This window comes from Filicampus tigris, chromosome 17 (assembly GCF_054856515.1).
Source record: "Filicampus tigris isolate MCC_2025a chromosome 17, RoL_Ftig_1.0, whole genome shotgun sequence".
Taxonomy (NCBI): Eukaryota; Metazoa; Chordata; class Actinopteri; order Syngnathiformes; family Syngnathidae; genus Filicampus; species Filicampus tigris.
In genome coordinates, this window is record NC_141233.1 from 12,257,749 (window position 1) to 12,284,573 (window position 26,825).

At 44.0% G+C, this 26,825-nt stretch overlaps 1 protein-coding gene across 7 annotated transcripts in view; it reads right to left on the bottom strand.

Moving 5' to 3' along the window:
• Window positions 1–217: 217 nt before the first annotated feature.
• The window catches only part of cadm1a (cell adhesion molecule 1a), a 244,019-nt gene continuing 217,411 nt past the window's right edge, over window positions 218–26,825 (bottom strand). For 4 of the 7 annotated variants that reach the window (XM_086013348.1, XM_086013341.1, XM_086013345.1 and 1 more), the window contains 5 exons: window positions 23,951–24,123; window positions 19,629–19,721; window positions 12,978–13,010; window positions 2,268–2,396; window positions 218–577 (listed from right to left, as the gene is read on the bottom strand). In XM_086013348.1, coding sequence (XP_085869474.1) covers window positions 459–577; window positions 2,268–2,396; window positions 12,978–13,010; window positions 19,629–19,721; window positions 23,951–24,123 — 547 coding nt within the window. In that variant the 3' untranslated portion in view covers window positions 218–458. The remainder of the gene's footprint in view (window positions 578–2,267; window positions 2,397–12,977; window positions 13,011–19,628; window positions 19,722–23,950; window positions 24,124–26,825) is intronic. The other 3 variants (XM_086013344.1, XM_086013343.1, XM_086013346.1) reach the window with 3 other exon arrangements.

The following is a 26,825-nucleotide window of genomic DNA, read 5'->3' on the forward strand; positions in this document are numbered from 1 at the left end:
ACAAAAGCCGACGCGGCGAAGAGGGGAGGTTGTGAACGCGACGAAAAAAATCCGAACAAGGCACAGAATTTTCTGCAAACGGTCGGGACTCGACAATAACGACAAGAAAATAAACGTCATTAGGTAGGTGCTGAATGGTGAAGCTCTCTACGGTGATTTTCTGACATCCCCAAAACCCCCCCGCCCCCCCACCCGTTCCCCCCCCCCCCTTGTCCGCATCCTAAAAACCATCCTTCTTTTTGATTATATATTTTTTTTGAAACACATAAAACATTCCAACCTACATCTGCGGACTAGACTAGACAAACGGTTTTTCTTCGCACCCGCCCCACCCCTCCCCCACCCACTAAAGGTGACCATTCCAGACGCTCTCCAAAACCCGCTCCCCCATCCCCGAGTCCCCCCAGAAACAGCTGCGTCCCAAAGAGGACACTAAAGGTGTCGGGGCCCTGCTTTGATTAGATGTAATACTCCTTCTTTTCGTCGGAGTTGGTGTGACCGCCCTCGGCGTTGATGATGGCCGTGTCGGCGTCCGCCGCGTCGTCCGCCCCTTTGGCTTCGTGCGTGAAGTAGGTACCTGAGGAGGACCAAGGAAGATGTCACCAGTAGAAAATGGCAAAATTCCAGAGGAAAACAAACCAGCAATTTCCAGTTGAAAGTTTTCAAAGCAGAGTTCCTCATATTAAAAAAATGACCATTCAAGGATGCACAAAACTGCTGAACAAGAGACAAACATTAAGTGCAAGAACTAATTTTTTGCCTGACAAAAATCAACTCACTGTAGATTTTAATATTATTGAGGTACAATGTTTGTCCTGTATATCATTCCAAATCTGCAATAAAATATGTAAGACCTGGTTGAAGTGCAACTAAGCCAATGGTGATATTACAACTTCAAACTCCGGTCAACACCTGAATATTTTGCGGTTGAAGCAAGCATGGATTTGAATATTTGCAGAATAATTTTTCTTTAAAAAAAAAAATGTTTTCCACATTTGCCCCGCAATTCTTTTTCGTAAATAACGTGTATTGAAAATTCCGTGTTTTTTTACCGAAAGGGCCACTCAGAGGGGGAGCTGCGGCAGTTTCCCCATCCCTGGAGCCACCAATCTTCTTTCACCCCCAAAAAAATCAAAAAGGTAAATTCATGAATTCCAAAACACGTATCGACAGGGGTTTACTTTATTTCCAAAATCCTCTTAAATTTACTTGGTTCCTCCTGGAAATTTGCCAGAATTTTCCACCCCTTTGCACTCTTAGTCACCAACTGGATAACAGCCTGCTGCTCAGATGACACCAAAGATTAAAACGAGCCCGCGACATCCTGCGGCACTTAATCATGCTAATCTCCCGCCATGTGGCACACCGGCGAGCCTGCGCCTTAACCAACATCTCCTCTTCGAGATCGCCGCGCGACAGCCCGTCCGGGGCCTCCAAATTGACCTTGTGGAGGTCAGCGGGAAATGAACTGGCGGGCCACTTAGAAGCTCATTGATGAGATTTACTCTCATCCCGTCATAGCCGAGCTTTCCAACAAAGGTAAAAATGAGGAACGGTGCCATTTTAAGTTGCTGATTCTACCCTTTGACCATTAGTGTTAATGGGGAGTGGTAATAGGGCATGCTTTATAACTTCAACGACTCGTTTTTTTCATTGTCACGTTCACCTGACCCTCCACCCTTCGAACCCATTAGGGACTGCTAGCTAGCTAGCTACAGTCGTCACACCAACCATACATCTTTGTGACCTAGATTTAACCAGGTGCGAAAAAGCGCACGGGCAAAGGGTTCTCAAAGTTTTTCAGTTCAGAGACCCATTATAAAGATATATATATTTTTTTTTTCACCAAGGACTCCTTTCTAATCCTAACAACAACTAAACACGGATTGTGCCTTGAAAGCAACGCGGGCAATATGGCGTACGCGTCTTGAGTCACCTTCACGTTTTTTTTTTTTGTATTCCGCTAAGATTTGCTGACTGCAGACGGGAGTAACTTGAAGAATCATTTTGAGAACCATCATGAGGTAGCCACTAAAATAATGGGAGACTGTGGTCAGTCAGTGTTAGTACTTGGGTACACGGAGACCTTTCAAAAACCACCCAAAAATACAAAACACCATTGGATCTACTCAACTTATTTTACATTCAATCTCTAAATTAAACTGTTTGTTGACAGGAACCGTGTCCAAAAAGAGGAGAGCAAGGCAAAAAACATGCAATGAGCGGTGTGACATTGGGAATGACTTGACATGCGTCCTGCGTCTTACCTTTGTGCCTGGCGAAGTAGCGGCCTAAGACGATGAGTAGACAGAGCATGGCGAAGACCACCACGGCCACGACTCCCCCGATCACGGCATGGTCCACCGTTCTCGGGGCTCCTTCGCCGGCTCGAGAATCTACGACAAGAAAAGGAGATTATTACATTTACGGTTGTACCAGATCTCTCATGTGATGTAGATTAGGGTTGATGGAAAATATGAACGTTTATGGATGGCTGCAGAACCACACTAGTGCACAGGGACAAGCATGGTAGCAATGGTTTTAAAAATCGAATCGAATGGAACGTCGGGAAGTGGAAATCGAAAATCGAATCGGGCTTGAGTGAATCGTTACATCCCTAATCAGTACGCTAATGTGCTTTTTAACAATTCAAATCAGAAGAGTATCATCATGGCTCCCTGAATGGAAACAACATTTTCCAGGTTTTGACAAAGAAAGCCAATCACTTAATCACTGCATGCAGGAGCTTTGGCGGGGAGACAAATGGGTTCATCTGATAATTACTCGGAATCTAATCCACATCCCATCTTATCATCCATCTCTGTAACCGTCTACCATAACCAAACATCCCAAGTACTTAGCCCCCGGCTACTTTAGATCTGTGGTTCTCAATCGGATTCAGATCGGGAAGAGTTGAAGGTCACAATTAGCCAAATGAGTGCGAATCATGACTAATCGAGAGAACGCAACCGCTGATGAAGCACAGCATAGTCAGACCCCATGGAGACTTTAACAGAAGCGTGAGTGGAAAACCACGGCGCCGACCGAAACGCTAACTCGAGCCTATCCCGGTCGACTTTGGCCGAGAATCAGTTCATCACAAGACACAAACAATCATTCAATCCGATGTTGTCATGTCAAAATGCACCACTGCGGTTTTGTGGATTATTAGGAAACTGTTAGGTATAAGCACCAATTTCTAGCTATCGTTTTTTTTTCCAAAGACTTACTTTGCGGGCAAACAAAACAAAAAAAAAACGCATCAAGTTCTTAGCAATCTGTCCACGTGGAGTGGCCCATCATCCATTAGCTGTAGTAGCTCGCTAAAACCTCCCGCCAACTCTTCCCCAGCCTCACACGAAGGGATTTGCCGAGCGGGTTCCAGGAAGCACGAGGATCAGGCCACATTTGACTAATGAACGCCAGAAACGGAAGAGAAAAATTATGGACAACATCAGCCAATATGGAGGAACAACGGAGGAGCTGGAGCGCCGGCCAGCCACACTCGACAAAATTGTTCCCCAAATTAATCCAAAGGGGTTATTTCGACTTTAGATTTTTGCTTTCAGTGCGGGGCAGCAGCCTCAATTAAACCGAGCAGAAATCCGCCTGAGGTCCAATTGCTTTTAGGCCACCTGCGACATCTGCGACGTTAAACATCGCTTCCCATTATGATGTTCATGTGGACTCCGGTCCCAAGGGAAGGAACATGCGGTACGTTTAAGGAAAGGCCAAACAAAGAGCACCATTGCGCTCCCTGAGGTTCTCGGTTCTTATCCTCGTCATTACAACTTGACTCCCGTAGCATCCTGCCTCGTGTCCTAAATTTTAGAACAGTGGAACACCATTGCGACACACATCGGGTGGTCGGCAAAGTATGTAAAACATAGCAACAGAAGTCAGGTTAATCTCTCTTGTCGTAACTGTCTTTCTCCGAACCAAAACATTTTAAAGTCGTTTCAAACTCAGATTACCCTGAAAAATAAATAGCTAATAGATGAATTGAAGCTAACCCTTGACCAAATTATTACTATTTCCATGACTTCGTACGAGAAAACTGTATTCCTAATCCAAATAAATCAAAATTTGACCAGCGTGGCGGCCGTTTCCAACACATGCAGGCAACATTTACATTGAGTTCTTTGGTGGTAGACGAGCGTGTCATTTGATCGTTTTAAGAATAAAATCTGTCTGAATGTCATATTTAAAGAGCTGTTTAATTAATAACTATGCTGGACAACATCTGCTGTCATTTCGTGAAAGCACTCGGACCCGCCGCCCCGAAAGCATATAACGCAATTTGCATGTCATATCGGTGAGCGTCTCTATGAGCAATTACTGTCAACGGGTGGAATGGGGGAGTCAAATTTGAAATTGCACGGGTCATTGTTTCCACACTGCCCGACCCGAGAAATGTAGTTATTGCTGTTCCTTAAAGCGGAAGTCAACGCAAACATTTTTTTTTTAATACGTAATTACGGAGCTAATAATGTCAGATTCAGACACCAGGTCAGCCATGATTGGTCGTTGTGAGCAGTTGTGATGTCATTTTCAGTCGACGGAAAACAAAATGGCCGACCCCAGAGATGGCTAAAGACGAGTGCATTTTGCTGCTTGACTTATATTCCACAAACGCAAAATGAATCAGAATGCCGCGTTTCAACTAGTGGGCCTGCTGGGAACATAGTGTTGAAAAAAAATGTGTTTGCGTTGACTTCCGCTTTAAATGTCGTTTTTGGGAGCAGAATGACAGAAGATCCCAAACAAACCGTTTCCTTTAACTGCAGTTGAAAGAGGAAGAAAAGATGACAATTCCCCTATAGTGCCATCTAGACACATCCAAAGTCCGGCCCGGGGGCCAAATGCGTCCCGCGGTCAAATTTTATCCGGCCCGCAGCCTCTGTCATAAAACTATGTGACCCTTTCCAAAATGGCGACAATGTACTTGGCACCTACCAAGTAGCAGTTAGCCGGGGCTTCCAAGAGGATAGGTAAGCAAAAATTCGACCTGGACAAAGTCAGGTTAGTTCCCCGTGAAGGCCCAGGTACCAAATGCGCAATCGGTCACTGAGTTGAAGGCCCACTTTATTGTTTCCGGATCAAAAATAAATAGTCGTCATCTCGAATGTGAGTTCGCTCTCAATTTAATACGTGCCTGCAAGACAAACGATTAACCGGGGATGTTCCTCCAAGCAAGGCGTCCACGGGGATAAACAAAGAGAGCGTCAGGAACGCAGATCACGAGTGCCAAGGTGGAGTATCTCATTTTTCATAGGACGCGTTGACAGGAGCCTTGATTTGAGACGGAGGAGATCTTCTAATTGGATCTGCTAATCTGCTAATTAAGCATCGGTGATTTGGCTGGCGTGCCCGCGCTGCCGTCGCCGGATGGAGGGGCAATCAGCGGCGAGTGGGCGGGGTGTCATAAGAGCACGTTGGCTTGTCAAGATCCGCTCGCGCTCGCCCGCGACGCTCTCGCCTAAAGAGTAAATGTAATTAAAGTCGCCACCAACCTATTCATTGAACCTATTTGAAAATGTCACCTAGAGCCTCTCCTTGTCAGGTGGCGCGCGACGCCGACGCTCCACTTTTTGCACGGCATCAGAAAGTGCTTTAATGATGAAAGAAAGACGATAGTGCTATTAAAACACAGTCAAGAGTGGAGGGAGGCAAATAAAGTCGAAAGTGAGATGATTAAAATCAATTGTTTAACGCCGGCTCCAGCTATGATCAGTCAGACATTTACAGCCCCAATCTGTCCTGTTTTTATTTCTTTTTTTTTTTTGGACAATAAGCAATTAAAATAGGCTATATCCATTTAAAGCGGAAGTCAACCCAAACATATTATTTTCAAGACTATGTTCCCAGCAGGCCCACTAGTTGAAACACAGCATTCTGATTTATTTTGCGTTTGTGGAATATAAGTTAAGCAGCAAAATGCACTCGTTTTTAGCCATCTCTGGGGGCGGCCATTTTGTCTTCTGTCAACTGAAAATGACATCACAACTGCTCACAGCGACCAATCACGGCTGACCTGTTTTCTGAATTTGAGTTGTGATTGGTCGCTGTGAGCAGTTGTGATGTCATTTTCAGTCGACAGAAGTGACAAAATGGCCGCCCTCAGACATGGCTAAAAACGAGTGGATTAACACTTATTCCACAAACACAATATTTATAAGAATGCCCTGTTTCAACTAGTGGGCTTACATAGAACATATTCTTGAAAAAAATATGTTTGCGTTGACGTCCGCTTTAAGTAAGCCTGTTTTGCTAGTTGGCTTGTTTTATTTATTGCATCACTCATGGCTCTAAGACCTTTGAAGAAGCGTTTGGGAAGATGATGTAAGCACAATAGTCTGCTTTTGTAAAATAAGAAATGCTTTTTGTCTGGTTGGGGGTCAGCATGAGCCGCAGAGTTAAATGTGGACAGCTGGCGATGTGCCTTAATTTGTGATTTAACTTTTTTTTTTTTTTTTTTTTTTAATTTAAGCATATCGCTGGAGTCAGGCCGAAACCTCCCGTTGTCACAATTTGTTAAATTTCACTTTTTTTTCACAAGTCTATACAGGTCAATTCTTTTTTTACAATTTTTGAGCGGTCTGATGTGTTGACAATGTTCATGGATGAAAAAACATGCCGTTTTGGAAGTGCCGATTTTGGAGGTTCAAGGATTCCGCCAGCGATATTAAATTAGCATTTGAACATGATTTTTGGGATGTGTTAATGCCGATGGCGTGCTATACGATAGCAATATAAGGCGCCATGAGTGATTTGGCACCAAAAATGCACTGAATAACGATAAAGACCATTCCACTCTTAAATTGTTTTTTTCCTTGTTTTGGATATTTCCCCAAAAATATTAACCAAACATGCATTTGGTTTGACGGCCACACTAAGCACACGAGACCACACATTGTCAGGTTCCTTCCACCTTTTGTGATGACAAGCAAAGCAAACATTCAAAGTCATTCCAGGAATAAACCAACAGTCCATTAGCTCTCGAGGAACCGCGTATCTTTCCCCTAATGGACTCATTTATCATTTATCTAATCAGGGCCAGTCTTCATCCAAAATGTAATATAATTACGGGCTATAAGCGTTCTCGAGATATTGCGCTGTATCTAGGCCACGGCGAGCTCGATAAACACCTTCTAATAATGGCTTTTAGTGGTCTCGGGAGTGACTTATTCCAACGCATTGAGGACTCGCCGTGGCTCCCGAGGCCAAATGAGTTTGTGGCTCATTGCGGCGATGTGCATCAGTCCTGTTAATGGTGGACGGGTATGATTAGCAGCCCCCGCAAAAATGGAACCATCCCTATCATCCCGCTGTTACTGAGCCGCCTATGAGTCGGCTGCAAAGAAAATATCCATTACGAGAGGCCCCTTGGAAGCAGAAAGTTACAAAAGCTAAATGTCACGTCCGATTTTTGGCCACCGGAAGGGCTTCTGGTGTAACAACTGCGGCAAAAAATATCCCAGCGGAAAACTTCATCGCTTGACCGCAGTATCAACTTTCTTCCAACAGAGGGTGCTGATATACCGTGAAATGGTCACGAGTGGCATGCATGCAGTACAATGGAGTTTTTTGTGGACAGGAAACCGGAACACCGGAACACAAAACCTCGGAGCAATAATTTGGCGTCTCCGTTTTTTGTGGTCGACTTATCCGACTTTTTTCCCGGAGCCCTGATCTCAAGGAAAATCTGTACTTTTGCGGCCAAGGCACTATGTAGACGTTGATTGAGCGCTTTGCCACTAGCCTGTGGCATCTTGGTGCCATGGAACTTTGCTGAAATTTTTACATCGGAGTAAACCGAGTTGAACAAATTGAACTTGTGGGTCAAGGTAGCGCTGTGTATCGCAGCGACTCAAAGGTGGCAATGGCATGGAGAACGCCCTCAATGGATTCCTTCGCTTGCACTCTCTGTCTGGTAACAACACCGAGAGGCTGCGTTTATTCTGGCGCCTGGCGAAATGACATTAGGGGCTTTGCGTTAACGTGCGTGCCCGGCGGACACTTGCCGTGCCCGGCAGGAAGTGCGCCAAGCCCGCCTCGATGAAAGGGCCAACCAAAAAAATAAAAAAAAGGGCTGCATTTGAATGAGTGCGACAAAAACAGCCCGTGGCGAGTCTGCGCTCGACCTCTCGGATGAGCTTTTTCATTAACTTTTCATGCTTTTTTTTTTTTTCTTCCCCATGCCCATTTCAATGAATAAACAACTGAAAAAACAATTTGTCAGCTTCAACTTCACATTTGTTAGAACTGCGCCAGCCATATAAGCAAATAGCTATCCCATACATGAAACGGCTACTACAATCATTCCTTTTACCCGAGTAGGTGCATGTGGAAATGCAGGAGTAGTATTTACTTATTTTGGGGGAAGAACAACTTTATTCAGTCGTAGTAGTTACAAAAGGTTTTACTTGGTTGTCTGATTACGCCATAGACCGAAATGGCCCATAAAACACGGATCCTCCATAATATCCCTCTGAATACTAACTAACTTTGGCTCCGTCAACCCCGACGACGAATGAAAACATCCGGCCGCCAGCGTGAGGCGTTCAAAGCATTTCACGTCGCCGACTGGCAACCCGGACGCAGATCCGATGATAAATGAGCTCCTTTATTCGGGCGCGGGACAGCGGCTCCAAGTAATTTCCGAGGTAATGCGGCTTACTGGAGCATTACGCGCCACCTGAGAGGACGGAGGCGCGTAATGCCTCAGAAATTAGGCTTTTCGGGAAGTCGGTGTAAACAAGCGAGAATCAAGATAGGAGCTCTGTCATTAGCATGCCCGCGCGTCGTTATGCGCCGAGGTAAAAGGCACGGCTTGATTAGTGACACATCAACACAAATAAATTCATGTAATACATTGGCACATACTGTATTTACTCAGAGGGTGGCTGGGCGGGATTTCTTTACTCAACTGAAAAGTGGACCAGGCATCTTTTATTTCGGGTTTATTAGGGAGAGCTTCAAGCTAATAATAGAGGCAATTTAAAAAGATTTGGGGGTGAGCGGCAATAACAGCTGTTCTTTTTATAGCAACGTGGACTCTATGATACAAACTGGGAGCACGGGAATAAGTAGTAATAATAATAATAATAGGGATAAGTATTGAACGTCTTCCACCGGATGACACATAGATGATAGTTTTGCAACTTGTCAGGAACATTTTCTTTTATTCAAGCCCCCCCCCCCCCACAAAGCACCTTCGATGTCGCGCAAACAGTTGGCGAGAGCGCCCGCAGGTGTCTCATTTGCAGCAGGTAGCAAAAGCTGGGCGACAGATGGGCATGATCGACAGCGGACGGCAAATTCGGAAGCGTCTGCCCGCTGAAATGATAAAAAGCGACGATTGGCACAGAAATGATTCGTATGCAGTTCTTAAAAAAAAAAAAAAAATCACTGTCAGCCTCTGATGTGATTTTTTTTTTTTTCTCTCACAGTGGTGCTTTTCGGTATTTGTTCCGCGACCGTCCGCAAAACCCACCAAAAAGATTTTCACAACTAGCGTAAGTGGCAGCAACATTTAGTTGCTCCTTCCTTCAAAGAAATCAGCACGTGACGCTTTGCTCATGCCGTTTTTTTTGGTTGCGATTCTTCTTACTGCTATTTTTACATTTTTATTAACTGGCGCTAACATAATTGAAAAGAAAAAGAAACTAACAAAAAAAAAAAAAGAAAATCAACTTCTCGTTACTCTTTCCTCACTCATCGTTAACGTTCCGATATTTGCAATTTTTTTCTGAAGTGAACCTCTTAATCGGTTAACTTTCCATTTCCACTTGCATGCCAGTGAAGACGAGACCCGTTAAGTCAAGGGAGGCAAACGCAGCCGCTTTGTCACCTGTCATCCTCATGCGGGTGCAAAACTCATTCATGCCGCTTCCATCTCATCTGAAGGGAGGGCCCCCCAAGGCGAGAGTGGCTTTCGCGCGGGGGAAAAAAAGCATCTTAAAGACTCATCTTAAAGGGGGAACGAGGGAGGATGGTGGCTGATCGGTGGTGGGGGGCTCCCGCGTGTGCAAAAAAAAAAAAAAACTTCCACAAGTGACAAAGTAGCATCACATTGCCTTCACATACTTCTTGATCTTTTCTTTAAAAGGCTGCAAACTTATTTCGTGTCGCCGGAGTTACGCAAGAAAAACATCTTTACATTGTGCAGGAATTCCACTGTGAAGATTATTTATGTGAGCGAAGCTCATGTCGTTGGTGATATATTTTTTTTTTTCAGAAAAAAAGGAAATGAAAAAAAAAAAATGTTAAATAGAATGTAAAGAAATAAAAAATGTGTGTATTACGATTTAATGCTACAATTCAATTCATTCCATTTGGTGTGCCTGCCTTGACCACTGGGAGGCAGTGGCGCTACTACTCTATTGTCAGTCTACATGTATTGCTTCACCGTCTGTGTTTAAATGTCCGCTTCTAAACCCATGACTATCGATGCTAACCGTTAGCATGTCAAAGGTGTTTTCCACTGTTTGGTAGCATGAAGCTTAGCAGACTTTCCTCAAACTAATGTGGTTGTTTGAAATATACAAGGTGTAATTCTCTTTGTTTTATGATTAATTTATGATTATTTGTTATTCAATGAATGTGAGTTTAAAATGTAAGGATAGTGTGTGATTTCAGAGGCTGTTGGTTCCATTTATTAACTGCACACGTGCATTTGTTTGACAGAGACTAACCACACTTCACTTTTTCGTGCACAAGTACATAAGAAATTATAAACATAGTTTATTATTGTAAAACAATACTCCATATAGTGTCCTTTTTTACGGCTTGACACTCCTGGGTGTTGCGTCTACCAAGAAACATCATTTTTGTTGGAAAAGCACACATCCATTTTGGTGACAGAGACTCTCCACGCTTCACATTTTCACCCACGGGTGAAAGAAGTACATGTGAATGCACCGCGCAGCAATTAAGAGGCAGTGTCGAGGCGAGAGGGGCCACTATTAGGAAAGCATGTTTGCTCATCATCCATGTTGTCTTGCTGCTGTTGGTAACGGCGTCCGAATGTTCCAAACGTCTTCCCGAGAGTCCCGCTGAGCCGAGCGGCCATTACGGCGCGCTCTCTCCGGAGTCTGCCGTTTTCCGATCTCGCGGCGTCGCTCAATTATCCCGACTACTTTCTCCCGCGCGCTGACAGCCGTGTTGACAGGTGTGCACTACCCTTCAAGATCACCACCCTCCACCCAAGCCTTGCAGATGTGCTCACCTCTCCAGACAGGAAATTAATCGGCTTGGAGCTCGCCGTCAGCTACGCTACGAGCTGACACCTTCCGCTTACGTGCCCTTTTGTTTAAGAGTGAGCTGATCAAAGCCGGAGAAGTTGAGCGCCTCGAATGTCATTGGAACAATTGAGGGTACTACACGGCTAGAAATGACCACAGTAAACACGGACGCTAACATTAGCATGTCTAGTTCTGCAGTAGCAGCATGACACTCCGCAGTCTCCTCTTTCTTGTAGCACTTTTCGGCGCACAATGTCCTTTTGATAAAAGTATTATACTTCACAGTCTCCACTTTTCTTTGTTGTTTTACAATTTGAGGATATGGCGATAGCAACAAACAGAGCTGGGCATTCTGCCTATGGGACGGACCGGCTGGTCCTTCAATCCGCCTATAACAGACGTCCATTTTGGGGAAACTTAAAAAAAATTACTTGGACTAAGGACCGGGAATTTTTAGTAAAACGCCCAGCTCTGGCAACGACCAATACAAACGCACCAGCTAACGTTAGCATAGCTGGTTCCGCAGCAGCATCATACTCCACAAAGTCAACTTTGCTGCACCATTTGAACCTTTGAGAAAAGACAGAAATGACAAAAACAAACACCAATGCCAATGCTCGACAAAATGTGTTGCATTCAACGCGGCTTGGGTCTGGCAATGCTATTTCTAAGTGGAAAGGTGGCCGTTTGCGTGTCGGCCCCCCTCGTTCCTCAAATCACAAGCATCGCCATGGCAACAGGTTTCCCTGAGTCTCAGCGGTCAGCGCCGCTCCGACGCGGTGTCAGTCACGGGTGCAAACGAGTGACACGCGCAGCCGCCGCTGAACACGCCGAGGTGATTCATTGGCTTAATGGAAGCCTTGAGCTCAAAGTAACAGAGAGAGTGAACAGGAAACATGACCTGTATTCAGTCTAGTGTTAAAACTACTTCAGCATTAAATATGAATTACAGTTATTTGCATATTTGCGGGTCGGCATACAAAAAACGTTTTTGGAATCTATGCTCCGTGATTTGCTGTTTTGGTGTTGAGGCCAGTAAAATAATTATTGAAATGTACGTGGGGAAAAAGTGAGTTTAATGACTCTCACAGTGCTAGCATGCATATTTGTTTGTCCGGGGATGTCATGTCAGTTTGAGTTAGTGTTTTATTTAGGCTACTACGCCAACTAATACGATTGACGAACCTCACGTGGCGGCGGTTTGATGGATTATTCTTTCGCCACCATAAACAAATCAGTGCCAACAATTGAACAATCCCTTTTTCACAATCCTCTCCGTTTTAAGCGCTTTGCCGCCATCTTGTGGTAGGCAAATATAGGCAATTACAAAACCCTTTTAACAGGGGGGAATGACTTGCGTATTTCCGCTATCCATGCCCTGCCGGTTCACAGTGCAGTTGTTGTTCATAACGAGTGTGAACTTGGTGATGAAGTGCTGACTTCCCAACAGCTGAGCAGTGGCTCATTTACATGGGGCAGCACCGCCCCCTCAAAACCGAGCGGTTTGTAGAGTTGGGTTGCCTTTGAGCAAAACATGTCACAGACTTGTTATGGAGACAAAACATTTGTGTCACAGAAATAAGCTTGGGGAGGACGAGGAGGTGGGGTACGCGTCCAATCATTTGCACGGTGACATACTTTAATAAACATGCTGCAGATGCAGGAGGAATTCCCCCCCCCCCCAAAAAAAAATAAATAAATAAGAAAAAATAAGAAAGTAGAGATACCAACCATGAGCTGCAGGTTCAGTGCTGGGCGCAGTGTCTGAGCGAGCACACAAGGAGACGACATTGGTGGAGGAAGAGGAGGAGAAGGAGGAGGGAGGTGCGGAACAGGAGAAACGGCATGCAAATAAAGGAGAAACGGGGAAGGGAGGGGAAGAAAACAAATAAACATAAGCAAGCAATCGGAACACTAGAACATACGACAAAAAGACAACAGGCTAAAGGGAAAGCAATGACAACCAAAAGGCTGTGCAGCAATAAACACACAAACACGCACGCGCGCACACACACACAGTCTCTGACCACCTTTAGTATGAATTTGCAGTTATTGTGTTACTGATTTTAGTGAACGGCTTAGGCGGCATGAAGGGATGATGGGGAAAAAAGTGTTCAAAGGGGTAACTAATATAAAAAAAAAAATATATATATATATATATATATATATATATATATATATATGTATATGTATGTGAGGCTCGAATTACCAATGTGGAAAATTATTGTTTTATCAAATCAATTAACCTGCCTAATCAATACATTGACAAAATGATTCTAAAGCCCATATCTGAATTAGAAAAAAAAAAAAAAAAAAAAAAAAATCCCCAATCCAACGTAACCTAATGTAAACTAAAGCATCTGCTACCAGGAAGCAGAATGGCAGTGGGAGTGGACCACGTGGCACTCAACAATATGCTACCACTTTCTCAAGTGTGTCAAGCGCTTTCCACGCGTCGCACGAGCCCTTTGCCGACATGACACATGCCGATAAGTGCGTGCCAATCTTAATTATATATGCATGAACGCATTAGGTGGCACTCGGTGGTGGCCAGAATGCCAACGGGCCGCCGGGCGTCCCCGCTGGCAGGCGAGATGACTTCTTTACATCTGATGGCTTTTCTAAAGACCTGCTTCCTCCACTTGGCTTTCGCTTTGTGATTTCCTTCCATCTTCTTGAGTGTTTTCCACCTCCCGCAGAGCTCTACTGATGGAGAACAGAGTGTCTGGCTTTACCTCGAGGAGGTCCAGAGTTTTGTTTTTATAGCGTTTACAAGTTTGGGGGGCTCGACGGGTATTAAGTTGTTGACTAGTGGCAGTTTGGCGACCAAATCCGAGAATGAATACATTTTGACCATCGCTACTGCGAAGCATATGTCATACGTATGTCCAAAAATCAAGTTCCAATAAACAGACGACCACCGCAAATGAACATGCAGCATTCCTGTCACGATATGTCACATCCACACAAATTCGTATCGATCAGTAAAAATGGTGTGCGCGGCTAATTTCTGTCATGAAATCATTTTTAAAAATCGATTCATTATTGTTGTTTTGAAATTCCAAGTGGTCGAGTGAGTTCTGGGGAGTTGCTTTCGGGGCCGCTCAAATACAAACGTTTTTCACCTGGGTAATGGTGTCGCCAAAACGGGTGACTTTTCAAATATGCTAAGGCCTCCGAAAGGCAATTTATTTGTGGGCAAGCAAAAAAGAATGATTCCAAAAACTGTAGATATTTCTTTTAAAGAGACCGTTTCAGATACAATAACAACCGACTTAGTCTTGAAGTATGACTATAACATATGAATGTAAAGTGGTCTCCGCTGTTGGTATTTTTTTTTTTTCAATATCGATCAGCTAGAAGCTCCTGACTTGGCTTTTCTCCCTTTATGCTCGCGGCGTAAAACATCAATACCTGAAGATGTTAGAATTCCACACAAACATTTCATGTATTCCATTACGCCCCTATATGACAAAGCCATGTTTGCTGCTTGCAATTTACCTTAATCAAATCAGTTAGAGTCTAGTGACTCCAATTTGAAAATGGATTTTGGATGGGGGGCGGGGGCGGGGGTGCTTAGGGGGGCTGGACTGAGAGAAGAGGGGGTAATCCTTCACATTATGTTCGCCTTTGATACAGGGAAGCGTGAGAAGCCCCCCCCCCCCCCCCCCCTCCACAACCCCCCGCGTCGCCAGATGGTGTTTATGCAATTGAAGACCCTGACAAAGGCAATAGATATTTATTTGCAACTTCCTGACTGCAGCGAATTGGTTCATCAGCGTCGTTTAGGCTCTTCCATCAATTAAGACGCCGGCTCACCTCCAGATTGTCTGATTTGCATCGGACGCACATTCATAATCTATTTCCTTCAGCCGGCAATTAAAGGCCATTGTTCGCCCCGGCAGGCTGCTAAATAAGGCGATGATTTGTCATATTGTGTCGACGGCGCGGGCTGGGGCGGGGGTGGGGGTGGGGGGGACGGGGGGGAGTGAGGTGAGGTCACGAGAGATCGGACGAGGGATGAATCCTGATGAAGACGAGTCCATATCGGGGTGGTTGTGTGGTGCCAGAAATATGCTGTGTTTGCAGAGAAACAGCCGTTTGAATGGGATTTTTAAAAAAAAGACTTCACACGGGCGTTTTACATGCCTCAGTAGGTGCTGCTATTTTAGTTAGCAGAGTTCAAACAGGCCAGCAATGCGACGTAATTCAATACTGTAGAAATTTTTGGTCATATTTTTAGCTTCAAATCAATGGACATTGTGCTGCTCATTCTAGTGTGCACGCTTGGCCACCGGGGGGGCGGTATAATAGTCATATCAATATACTGCGTATGGAGACGTCTCAGCTCCTAATAATAGTAATATTAGCCGTTCTTTGCGGAGGATAAATAATATACACCTGTACCTATTGTGATATTGTCCCTCTTCATGTGTTGCTCCAGTGTTTGTGTTCAAGTGTCGATTGCACACTGTAACATTGCCATTGGTTAGCTGGTCCATTATGTGTTAGCACTGAGCTTGCAAAGGCAAAGTTATGTGGTAGTTTTAAATACACAACCTATCATTTTCTGTGTTTTATGTTTAGTTTGACAGCAAACTTGAAGCCTCAAAAAAAAAAAAATCTGCCAAGAAATCGACCAAAGTGCTGCTTGTTATGGAGTTGAGTTCGCTGCCACCATACATCGCTCGTAGCAAGAAAACAGGCTGACTGGGCGAAGAAAAAAATTGGCGTAGCTCCTCGGAACATAAACGCGGGCGCGCACAACATTCTCAGAGTCGACAAGAAGGCTAATTACAGACTCTTTCTCCCTCAGGAGAAAATTCTTGGACGCAGATGAACGTAAAAGGCGAAAATGGACAGCCAGTGGACATCGGAGTGCAAGCCCGCATGTCAGGTCCTGGGAGGTGCGTAAATGGAAATCCCTGTCAAGACCTAATTGCTGGAGCTATGGCCACAGCTATAAACGATGTGTGAAAACAATAAGTTTGACATTTCCCAATGTTTTTACCTCCACCCCCGGCAACCTGCGCGCACCGAGATGCACTTAGGGGCCAAGTGTTGGGGTTGTATAGATTTTTAAAGTGCTCAATTTTGTCCGTCTAATGGGAAAGTGATGAGAAAAAAAAACCTCAATAGCACTCTGATAGATTCATTTGGCAGTCTCTGATCTGTGAAGCCCCGCTGTGGCTAAATGAAATCAACTGGCAGAGTGTATTATGGCCATATGAGCCCGCTGCTGCCTTCAATCCATACACACAGTAATAATAATAGAATGCCCCTGGTAGCGGCACGTAAGGACAGGACATCTGGCAGAAAGTGTAAATGGGTTTGGCTTCCCACTGAAAACATTGCCGCTTCCCAGACGGGAGCTTGCTTTCGATTGGGCCCGTGCAGATTGTTAATTTGCTTTCTTTTTTTGCAGTTTGGGAAACAAAAATCATATGGCTGCTGCGTCTTGTGGATTTACAGAGGTGCCTTGAGAAACCAGCTGGAATAGGGACTATTTTTTTTTTTTTTTTTGCTTTGACTTGCAAGCCCAAACCTGAGCCACGATACGGTGGCAGTGAACTCAACTCACTTCACAACAAGCAGCAGTTTGGCAAACAATCCTTCAAAAAGGCGTCAAAGTTTTAATGTCATTCCCTGTTCCAGTTTTATGTCAAACTATAAACATCAAACATCCACGTGCACACACACACACACACAAACACTCAAGTGTGAAAACAACTTTTTAAAAAAAAAAATCTCTTTAGGACTGGGAAAAAAGTCAACAGTTGGTTAGGTTGACACAAATCCATACGGTTACTGGATTATTCTCAAACAATTGTTGAATAATGTGGTGCCAACAAATTCCAAAGCGTTTCTTTAAAAAAAAAAAAAAATTATACACTGGCGGATGGTGATCATTTTTAATGAAAAAGAGGGTGCTTTCGTCTGATATCTTTCATCCTATTTTCAAGCTTTATTACATCTCATTGCTAAACTGAGACTGGCACTCGGCAATCCTATCAAACAAACCAAATTGCAGGCCTTTTTGAAGCACTGCTTGACCACTGTGGCTATAATGGCATACATGATACACTCAATTAAGATGCAGTGATTCATTCCGCAAAAAACAAACAAAAAAAAAAACAGAAATCTCCTGGAGAAACAGCCGCTCCATGCTGAGATATTGTTGATCCTGATGAAACTGGAAAGTCAGTCATGCTCAGCGTCTCCGGGAGGAATTTGACGGGACTCCCCAATCACTTAGTCGAAATGCGTGCACTCTACTTTTCTTGCTTTGTTTTGAGGGGGCGGGATCCCATCTCGAGCAGATGAAACCCTGCTGTCTCTGGCAAGTGGCTCTGGATTTTCGCCAAGCGGCTAGGGTAGGTGGTGGAATGACTTTTGGTTTTTTTCCTTCATTTTATTTCATGTTGACGTTTTGTTTTGTTTTTGTTTTAAATTCAGTTGGTTTGAATTTGTTTTTAGAGCAAGTTTGTTGGTTTTTATAAGATTTGACTTTTTTTTAACATGATTCATTTTAGTTTTAGTGTATTTTTTTTTTGAATATATGGGGCATTAGTCGAGAGCAAGATTAAAAAAAGAGATCACAATTTGTGCTCAAATACAAAAAATACATATTTAAAATGAAACCTCATGTACTTTGTATGATATCGACAAAGACGGAAACGAAGGACATTTTCACTAAGATATAGTTTCAGTTTTCCTCTTTTTAAAAAGTACGTTCATTTTGATTTTATTTTAACTTTAAAATAATAATGATTTCCCCCGCAATTTTAGTTTATTTTGTTAGTTTTCGTTAACTATAATAACCTTGGTGTGGGGGAGGGATGATGCAAATTGATCCCTACTGTGACATCACAATCTGGGAAAGTTCGACTTGATGAGTGGCCAGGCACTCCAGAGACCAAACCACTAAAAAGCCAACAGCACTTTCTATTTGGTTCATAAACTCCACATCAACTTGAAGTCAACTGTAATCATACCATTAACATTTATTGAAATGAGAACAATAAAGTCTCCCCCTTGAATAGACGCCCCCTTTTACAGCTGAGCAAATAAACGCCCCTGGCACTGGTGTTTTTCTAAATATTTCTTTCTGTTCTGTAGCTCTATTATTCCCAACGGACTTATTAGGCACACGAGTGCAATCATTTGCGAATCTCGCAGTCAATCAGCCCGTCGGTACCAACGAGAGAGTCTGAGCGACTGCCTCGACGCCTCGCGCCCAGGTGCAATCAATGCCCCTGGCGCAGATAGGCATTCCTTTTTATCCAATCGAACGGCATAATCAAGCACAATGGCCGTGATTCGCGCCGGCCCCGTGAGATTTGTTCCAATCGAGCGAGCTGTCAGCGAGGCTTTTGATTGCGCGCACAGCTCGGGCTGATGAAGAAAGTGGCCATATTTTTTCCATCTCGGGATTTGCACTCCTAACAGACCGGGGTTTGATTTCCAATTGAATTGTTCGGATTTGGAATCATGTTTTTCCCCTGTAGGAAATAACAGAAATTTAAAAAAAAAAAAGTGTGGTGCATTCTCAATTTTAGTTCTTTATTTACTGTACAGGCTTTTTTGTGATGTGGATTGTAGTCATACGAGTGTAATAAGGAACAAACATTCTGCATCTATTTTTTCAAAACCTCCATTGACATAGTAGCGTAAAATATCTCAAATCATCATTACCAATGAAAAGGAATGAAAATGCCATTAATCCGTTCCCAAAAACGACCGATGCTTTTTTGAAACAAAAAAATAGCACAATAAAATTGTACTCTCCAAAAAAAATAGATAGTAATGACAATTAAATAGAATGTAAAGAAATTAAGTGTTTTTTGCAACATTTTTTTGTTTTCAAATTCAATGAGTATCGTGCTGTACATTCTGTTGCACACTCCTTGGCCAACAGGAGGCAGTAGAATACAGACGGATATACTGTAAATGGAGACGGTCTTCAATTCCACAGTAATATTGGTTGTTCTTCGCGGAGGATAAAGAATGTATGCCTGGAATGTTGTAGTGATTAAATGTATTTTCTGGTTGTCCTTTCAAGTTATATTTAAAGTCGAGTTTCGATCGTTGACTGAATAGTACGTTTTGAAATCAGTGAGTAACCGTGATTAATTGTGACTTCAATATGAAGCCAGAACGATCGAGAAGCGTGTCATCTTACATAACATCATAAACAACATAATCAACAATTTACATAACATGAGTGATTGAAACATTTGTTTACCCGCGTGCTATTCAACTGCTCGTACTTGACGACAATCAAGCCTAAGTGTGACGTTGCCGTTCGAGCAAGAATAACAACAACATCCTCCCCCCCCCACCACCCAATGGCAAGCAAGCTGCGTGAGGGCGATACCGTACCTTGACTGGCTTCGGGGTGAAGGGAGGAGGAGGAGGAGGTGGTGATGAAGGTGGTGGTGGCAGTGGTGGGTGTGGGGGTGGTGGTGGGAGCATCTGAATGAGAAGACAAATACATGACAAACTCACAGGGGGCGGATACAAATGAGGGCACCAAAACAACAAAAAAATATGAAATGTGATGTTTTGGCCACGCGTGCGCGTACCAGGCCGCCTTACAGCTTTTTTTTTTTTTTTTTTTTTTTTTTTTTTTTGTGGGCTTGCACAGCACGACAATGCTGGTTAGGAGTGATCAAACGTGGTAATGAGCAACGTGCGCTGCTGTGTTGACAGGCAAATGCGTCCGCGCGTTCGAGGTGATCAGCAGGAGGAAAAGAAGAAGAAGAAGAAGAAGAAGAAGAAGAAGAAGAAGAAGAAGAAGAAGAAGAGTGAACGTTGGTGGTGAAGGGGAGAGGGCGCCGAAAACGTTTGATGGCATGAGGACAAAACGAGTGGCTCTGCATTCAAAGGCGAGCAAAGGCACGGGAATAGCCAGTGACAAACATAACAAAGCAGTCGGAGGAACAAAAAAAAAAACCAGGCAGCTTTTTGGTGAACAAATGACTTTGGATTATAGAGTGGATAATGGGACTGTTTTTTTTTCTCTCTGTTAAATACGAAGTTAAGTACTAAAGTAACTAAATACTAAAATACGAAATGCTAAAGTATAAAACAGTCAAATGTTATGCCTTGAATCCAGGGACCAAAGAACAAGTCGTTACGTGAACAAATAACTTGGACGTGACTGGCGGCGGCCTTTTCTAGACGCTTTTGTGAACTCATGACTTTGGTTTGTACGTTTTGTGACTGGTGTCAGGCTTGGGGGTCAGCTTTTTTGTGAACAAATGAGGAAATGACACTATGCTGCGTTATCATTTCAAACCGATGCTTGTAATTTATCGGAAAAATTGTTTTCCAGATTAGCTGCGATATAACGTTTACTTATTTATTTTTTTCGCAGCAATCCTCAACGGTTCCCAACACGGTTATTTTGACTGCCAGTTTGAGGCAAATTGAAAATAATTACCTCCCGAAGTTGCAAGAAGGAGGTAATAAAGCTAATAAAGGTTACAGCGCCGTGGGTAAATGTCTCCGACGAGTGTAGCGAGCTTGTTTTTTCATATGAAAGTGGCTTGTTTGCCTCGGGGCGGATATGGTTGACGCCGACTGCACAAATCTGCACAGTTGTTAGTCTTTAACAACGAGCACTCCAGCCACAAGCGAACCGAGTCATTCAAACAGAAGGCGCCGCAGTGCGCCCGGAGCCAACGTACGAGTGCAGATGAAGGACCTTGAGCCCGGACCGCGCCGGTGTACGACATCATTTTAATTCATCGTCAGCTTTTAAAGACAACCTTGACGAAACAACAAGGTGTCGAGAGGGGAGAATTGGTCCGCTGGGTGGAGTGCTGGCAGACAACGCGTCAAACAGACTCCAGCTCGGGGGCGGTGCTGTCTAATTTGTTTCATCCCGTTGTCAAGTGTGCCGGGCCCAGCAGATGTTTGGGATCATCAGTACACTACCGCCTTCATGGAAAGCTGGCAGAGTAAAGCCGGTCACTTTTGGACAGAACTGGCACAAATCGGGAGGAAAATTGCCATTTTATTTGGTTCACGGAAAATGTTTTTTTGTTTTGTTTTGATTTTCATTATTTTGTTAGTTCTTGTTAGCAAAAATAACTTTGGTGTGAACTCGGCTGTTAACGACCAATCGCGGCTCAGATTCAGAGGTCAGCCGTGACGTGTTGTGTGTGTGTGTGTTGTGAGCAGCTGTGATGTCATTTTCAGTCGGCAGAAAACAAAATGGCCGCCCCCAGAGGTGGCTGAAAATGAGTGCATTTTACCGCTTAACTTATATTCCACAAACGCAAAATTAATCAGAAATAGTGGGCCTGCTGGGAACATATTCTTGAAAAAAAAAATGTTTGGCTTGACTTCAGCTTTAGGGGGCCGGTGAGACGTTGGGCACGAATCCCAAGCGTTTTTTTTTTTAAACGGAGGAGAAATGTAAAGCAGTCGAATAAGAACGACTCGGGAGACAGAGGAGCAGGGAGGCAACGGCGGTGGAGGAAAACTCAGTTATTGGCCTCCACTAAACAAGCCGAGACCCTTTGGCTCCCGCTCGCACTTGGCGGCGAGAGGGAAAAGCCTAATGGTTGTGTTTTCTCACCCCTGCGAAGTTCGGGCCATTCGGCGAGACCCCCCCCCCCCCCCCCCCCCCGAGCAATACCCGACGCATTCTTTTTGCCCGTTAACGTTGTTAGTGTCAGCCGGTCTTACGGTGCTCTCCATCACGCGGGGGTCACAATAGGCTGGAAGCCGACGTATTAGTGGGGCGAAGCTGGGGGCGGCCGTATTTGTTCTGTCTGGGATGGAGGCGGCGGGCGCACTTTATCATTGAGTTACACGGCCACAGTACACGGCGTTGGCTTGATATTGCGGCTCCTATGCAACAAATGGTGAGCGATTGGGGCGCGGTAGAGAGGATGGAAAACAAACATCAGGTCATGCGAGTGCGTGTTCTGGTGAAAATGCCCATTGTGCTGAAATCGGGGTTAGAGTAGTTTGGGGTTTTTCATCCTTAATTAACATTTTGTTTTTCAAATTCAGTTGCTTTAAATTTGTTTTTAGAGCGGGTTTGTTAGGTTTTTGTTACAGCCCAACCAATTGATCGGCTGGCTAATAGAAGCTCTTTGCATTTGAAATGATGCCTCTTTGAGCTACCATGTCCCATTTGAAGGCTTCAGGCATCTTTGTGTGTTTTGTTTGTTTGGAAACAATGTGAGACGTTGTGTTTGGGGGGGGGACTGGGGGAACTACAGGTGGTCTAATCGAATGCATGTATGCATGCATCCCGAGATTGAGGCCAATGTTGTTAGACTGTTTTTGCTGCGAAATCCAGCCAGCCTTTATGTAAGCTTCATGGCAGTTTTGCTCGCTATGGGGGGGGGGGGGGGGGGGGGGGGGTGATGCGTGGGTGGATTGGGGGTAAGACTTGCAGCCTGTTTAAGTGCTATGACAGTAAAACCGTGGTACAAAATAAAATAATTGCTATGGACCACATTACCGGCGGCAACATACAGTTTGTCACAAGCATTATGTTGTATTATGTTGGTCACCCTAAACGTATTTTTGAGGCTGATTTTAAAAATGTCGACTTTTTTTTTCCCTAGCGCATCCGGTTTCGGAGATATTTTCATTTTCAAGTTTGACCTAAAAAAATCTTGCGCAATTCGCATTTTACCGTGTGTTGTAATTGATAGCTCCAATGTTTCAGAAAAAAAATGTCCACCTGCTGCTGAGCCTAAACCATCCTTCATAAATATTACTAAATATATGAATATATCACATATTATTGTTATATTACTATTATGAAAGACCTGAAAAACAAACAACAGATAGTGGATCAGCTGTAGACAATATAGCTAACTGTAGACAATGCTTCTTCAATTTCACAGGGAATATTTCCTGTCTGCACCAATCTGGAAGTACAGAAAGCACATATAACGGCGCAGTGCTATAGAGGCACCGGCGTTCTCCGCCGTTTCACGGCGCTTCTCATTAGCACGACTCGTCGCGTTGTAAACAAAAGCCATTCACTCGGTGTCCATCGGGCGTTGAGTGTCTTTTTTAACTCCCGCTCGCAACCAGAAAAAACAAAAAGCAAAAACCTTTCCACTCTTCCAATTCTCTAGGACAATAGACGGCAAATTATTTATCTATGGAAGCCAAGGTGAGATTGAAGTCATTTAGCACGGAAGAGTGAGCACATTAGAGCTTAATGCCATGCTTGAGGAGAAGGGGGGGGGGGGGCGGCTGCTGAGGGTGTCTTGATGTTATTGGTTCTAACAGTGCGAAAATGTGCTGTGATAATGTGGCAATGAGGATGAGTGAACTGCACGGGCATGAACAACAGGAAGAAATCAAGAAATGGAGGCTTATTAAGGGCTTGACCTAGTTTGGACTTCAGATTGATGCAGAGGTGGATCCGACTCGGACGTGGGAATACTGAGAGATGCCGTTTCACTCAAGTGGAGGAAATGAACTGGGAGCGGAATATGTGCTTGGTGATTAGGGTTGCAAAATTCTGGGAATTTTCAAAATGGGGACATCTCCATGGGAATTGAAGGGAATTGGTCGGAATTTTGCTTGGTTATTAGAAATTTCCCAGCCTTTTGCAACCCTGTGTGCGATACACGATAGCAATCCACAGAAACAGCGCTCGTCTCTCGGCATTCACACAAAAAGAATGAAAGTTTTTTGGGGTTTTTTTTTTGTGGTCATACCGTAGACGTAGAGGATGTAGTCGTCGTAGGACTCCCCCAAAGAGTTGGCCGCCACGCAGCGGTACGTTCCGTTGTAGGACTTGTTTAGGTTTTCGATGTAAAGGTCTGCGCCGGTGATGACGGCGTGGGACGGCACGTCGTCGTCCACCTTCACCCAGTTGACCCGCTGTGGCCTGAGAAAAAAAAAAAAAAAAATGGAGAAACAGTTAAATCCAACCATCATGAAATATCAAATCAAAGCAACGTGTACAATGCATTTCTTCTTACTAGACAGATTTTTGTGTATGTAAAACTGACAACAGAAATAAACTTTTCCTTGCCGGGCGGCATCCTTCGTGTTGACATACGGATAGCAAAATCTTTCCTCCTTGGCGGAGCGCTTCGGTCTGCTGAGTATCTCTAGTTAAACTTGCAAATGTTACTTAAAAACGACACTTCAGTCGAGATTTAATAGAATGGCTTGCGACTCTGGAATGGATTCATTCAATTTATATAATTTCCTATGGGGGGGAGAATATTCTAAATGCAAATGCGGTGGTTAAATTTTTCTATATGGCCGTAATTAAGCCTAGGAAACACCAAGAGTATTCCTGTTGTCATTGAATTTCCTACATGGAAGAGAGGAAATTGTACTGCTGATGGGCAGAGTGGAAGTGCGGGGGACACTCGTGATGGTGAAATACAATTTGTTGTTTGCAGTTACCCGGAGTACCGTGTACACGAATCACCTTGGATAATGGATCATATGCTTGTGGATGAAGACAAAGGCAATATTCTCTTGGACTTTGTTGTTGTATGTCCATCTGGTCACAGGAAGGTAACGCAGTAGCTTCTTGTTTACAGTAACAAGTCTACAAGCGGCTCTCATACCAATCAACACAAAAGACCCTGTTAAGTCATTCTACATGCTTAAGGATAATTGCTGAAAACATTCAAAAACTCTTTGAGATTTTTTGGGGCACAGTAAAATTGGGTTGCCCCTCCCACACTATACACAGTATACTCTAAGAACTACACTCACGTCAGCTCTTTGTTGACGTGCAGTTGGCTAGCTAGCTAGCTAGCCTATAATCAGGAAATGTATTTTCCCCTTGTACAACATTAGAGTGCTTTGTTGTCAGCCATAAGTGCACGCAGAGCAAGGCAGAAAAATAACCAAACAGTCCCCTTTGACAGTCTGCGGTTGGACCAGACCTCTACGCTGCTTTACCGTGCCTCGTTGTTGGCTGTGAGTGCATGCGTGGCGCGGGGAGAAGGCTGAACAGTGCAGTAAAACATTTTTTTTAAAAGTCAGACATGACAGCCAGAGTGTGGACAGGGATGAGGTACATGAAGTAGCATCCATTAGTAGAGCATTCAGCTGGCACGCCCATAGCGTTTGAGAGCGGTGAGAACGCCTTGTTTTTTTTCACACTTTTGAAGCCTCATTTTACAGTATATAATTTTTTCATCATTCAAATTTGGCCACCTTGTTAACAACACCCTTCTTCATGATGTGCCAAATTTATATTTTCGCTTTACAGGAACTCAAACTAGATTTTTGTCTCTCAGAACTTATCGATTTAACACGCTTGTTTTATCTCTTATTGGACTGGTACCTGTGTACCTAATCAAGTGTCTTTTCAATCATTTAAAATATTATTACCTGGCTAATAGCGCTAACTAAACAAACGCCCCGCGTCTCACGCGTGTCATCGCTCGAAGACACGACATGCGCTCAAAGACACGACATGCGCTCAAAGACGATTGTCTGGCCCATAAGCACATTTTGCCTCCATTTTACTTCATCAAAAACCTCTTGCAGGCATTCGGTAAAACAAAGGAGGCTAATCAAAGGCTGCTTGCGCATAAACACGATATATTATGATGACATTGCTCCCTTTGTGCACTGTCAAAAAATGGAAAAAAATAAAGATCCACAGTAACGCCGTGGCGGGCTTTTGTTTGCAAATTGCCATGCTTGCCACGTGTGTGTACTTGCGTGTAGGTGGGTCTGTCTTTATTTCTCTGCCTTGACTGAGGTTTATGGCGGCATGACAGATTCCATTTTTATGACAATGAGCACAGAGCCACCTAGGGCGCAGGGGAAAGGAAGGCAAAATGTCGTTCTCCCACCCCCCGTCACACCGCCATCGCTACTGTTATTTCCCCCGAGCGAGCGCTGATGGGCTCTCTCCTCTAATGTTGCATTTTTTAAAAAAGTAAACGTTTGAAAACATATGGCGTGGATGGGAGAAGCGGATGAGGTGAAGACTCCGGGAAGAGAAGCTACGTGGGCGGGAAAGAACAAATAAACAAACCACAAGTGTGCTTAACGGTGGCGGGAGACGGCCGCGTCGCTTACAAATATTTTCCGGATGAAATGGAAATGGAAAACAAATAGTGTGCAAATAGTGTGAGATACCTGCACATTCACCATGACAAGGGAATAGCATAAGTTGGGTTTCTAATTGCCTATGGAAGCCACAAGGTGGCGCCAAAGCAGAACCTTTCTAGTTAAGAGGGCTTTGGCCTGTCTAATAGAAGCTGTACTTCTCATTTTAACATAGTTCATTGGCATCAAGAAGGGGCGCCATAGCACTCATTTTATTACACATGCTTTTGACTCTATTCACTATTTGGAGGTATCCTCCATTATGCCTCCCAAAACCTGCCTATTTGTTTTTGTTTTTTGAAAAGTGGTGCTTTGGTGCCATCTTATTGCATCAATAGGCAATGATAAAACTTTTGGAGGGTGCAGCACTAATTATTTTCACTAATTGTGGCAGGGCTCTGTCCTTTTCCCCAGTGAATAGCACCAACGCCCTCTGTAATAGAAAAGTAGTGCTTTGGCACCATCTTTTGGTCGGTTAAAGCAAAATCCACTCATTTTTAG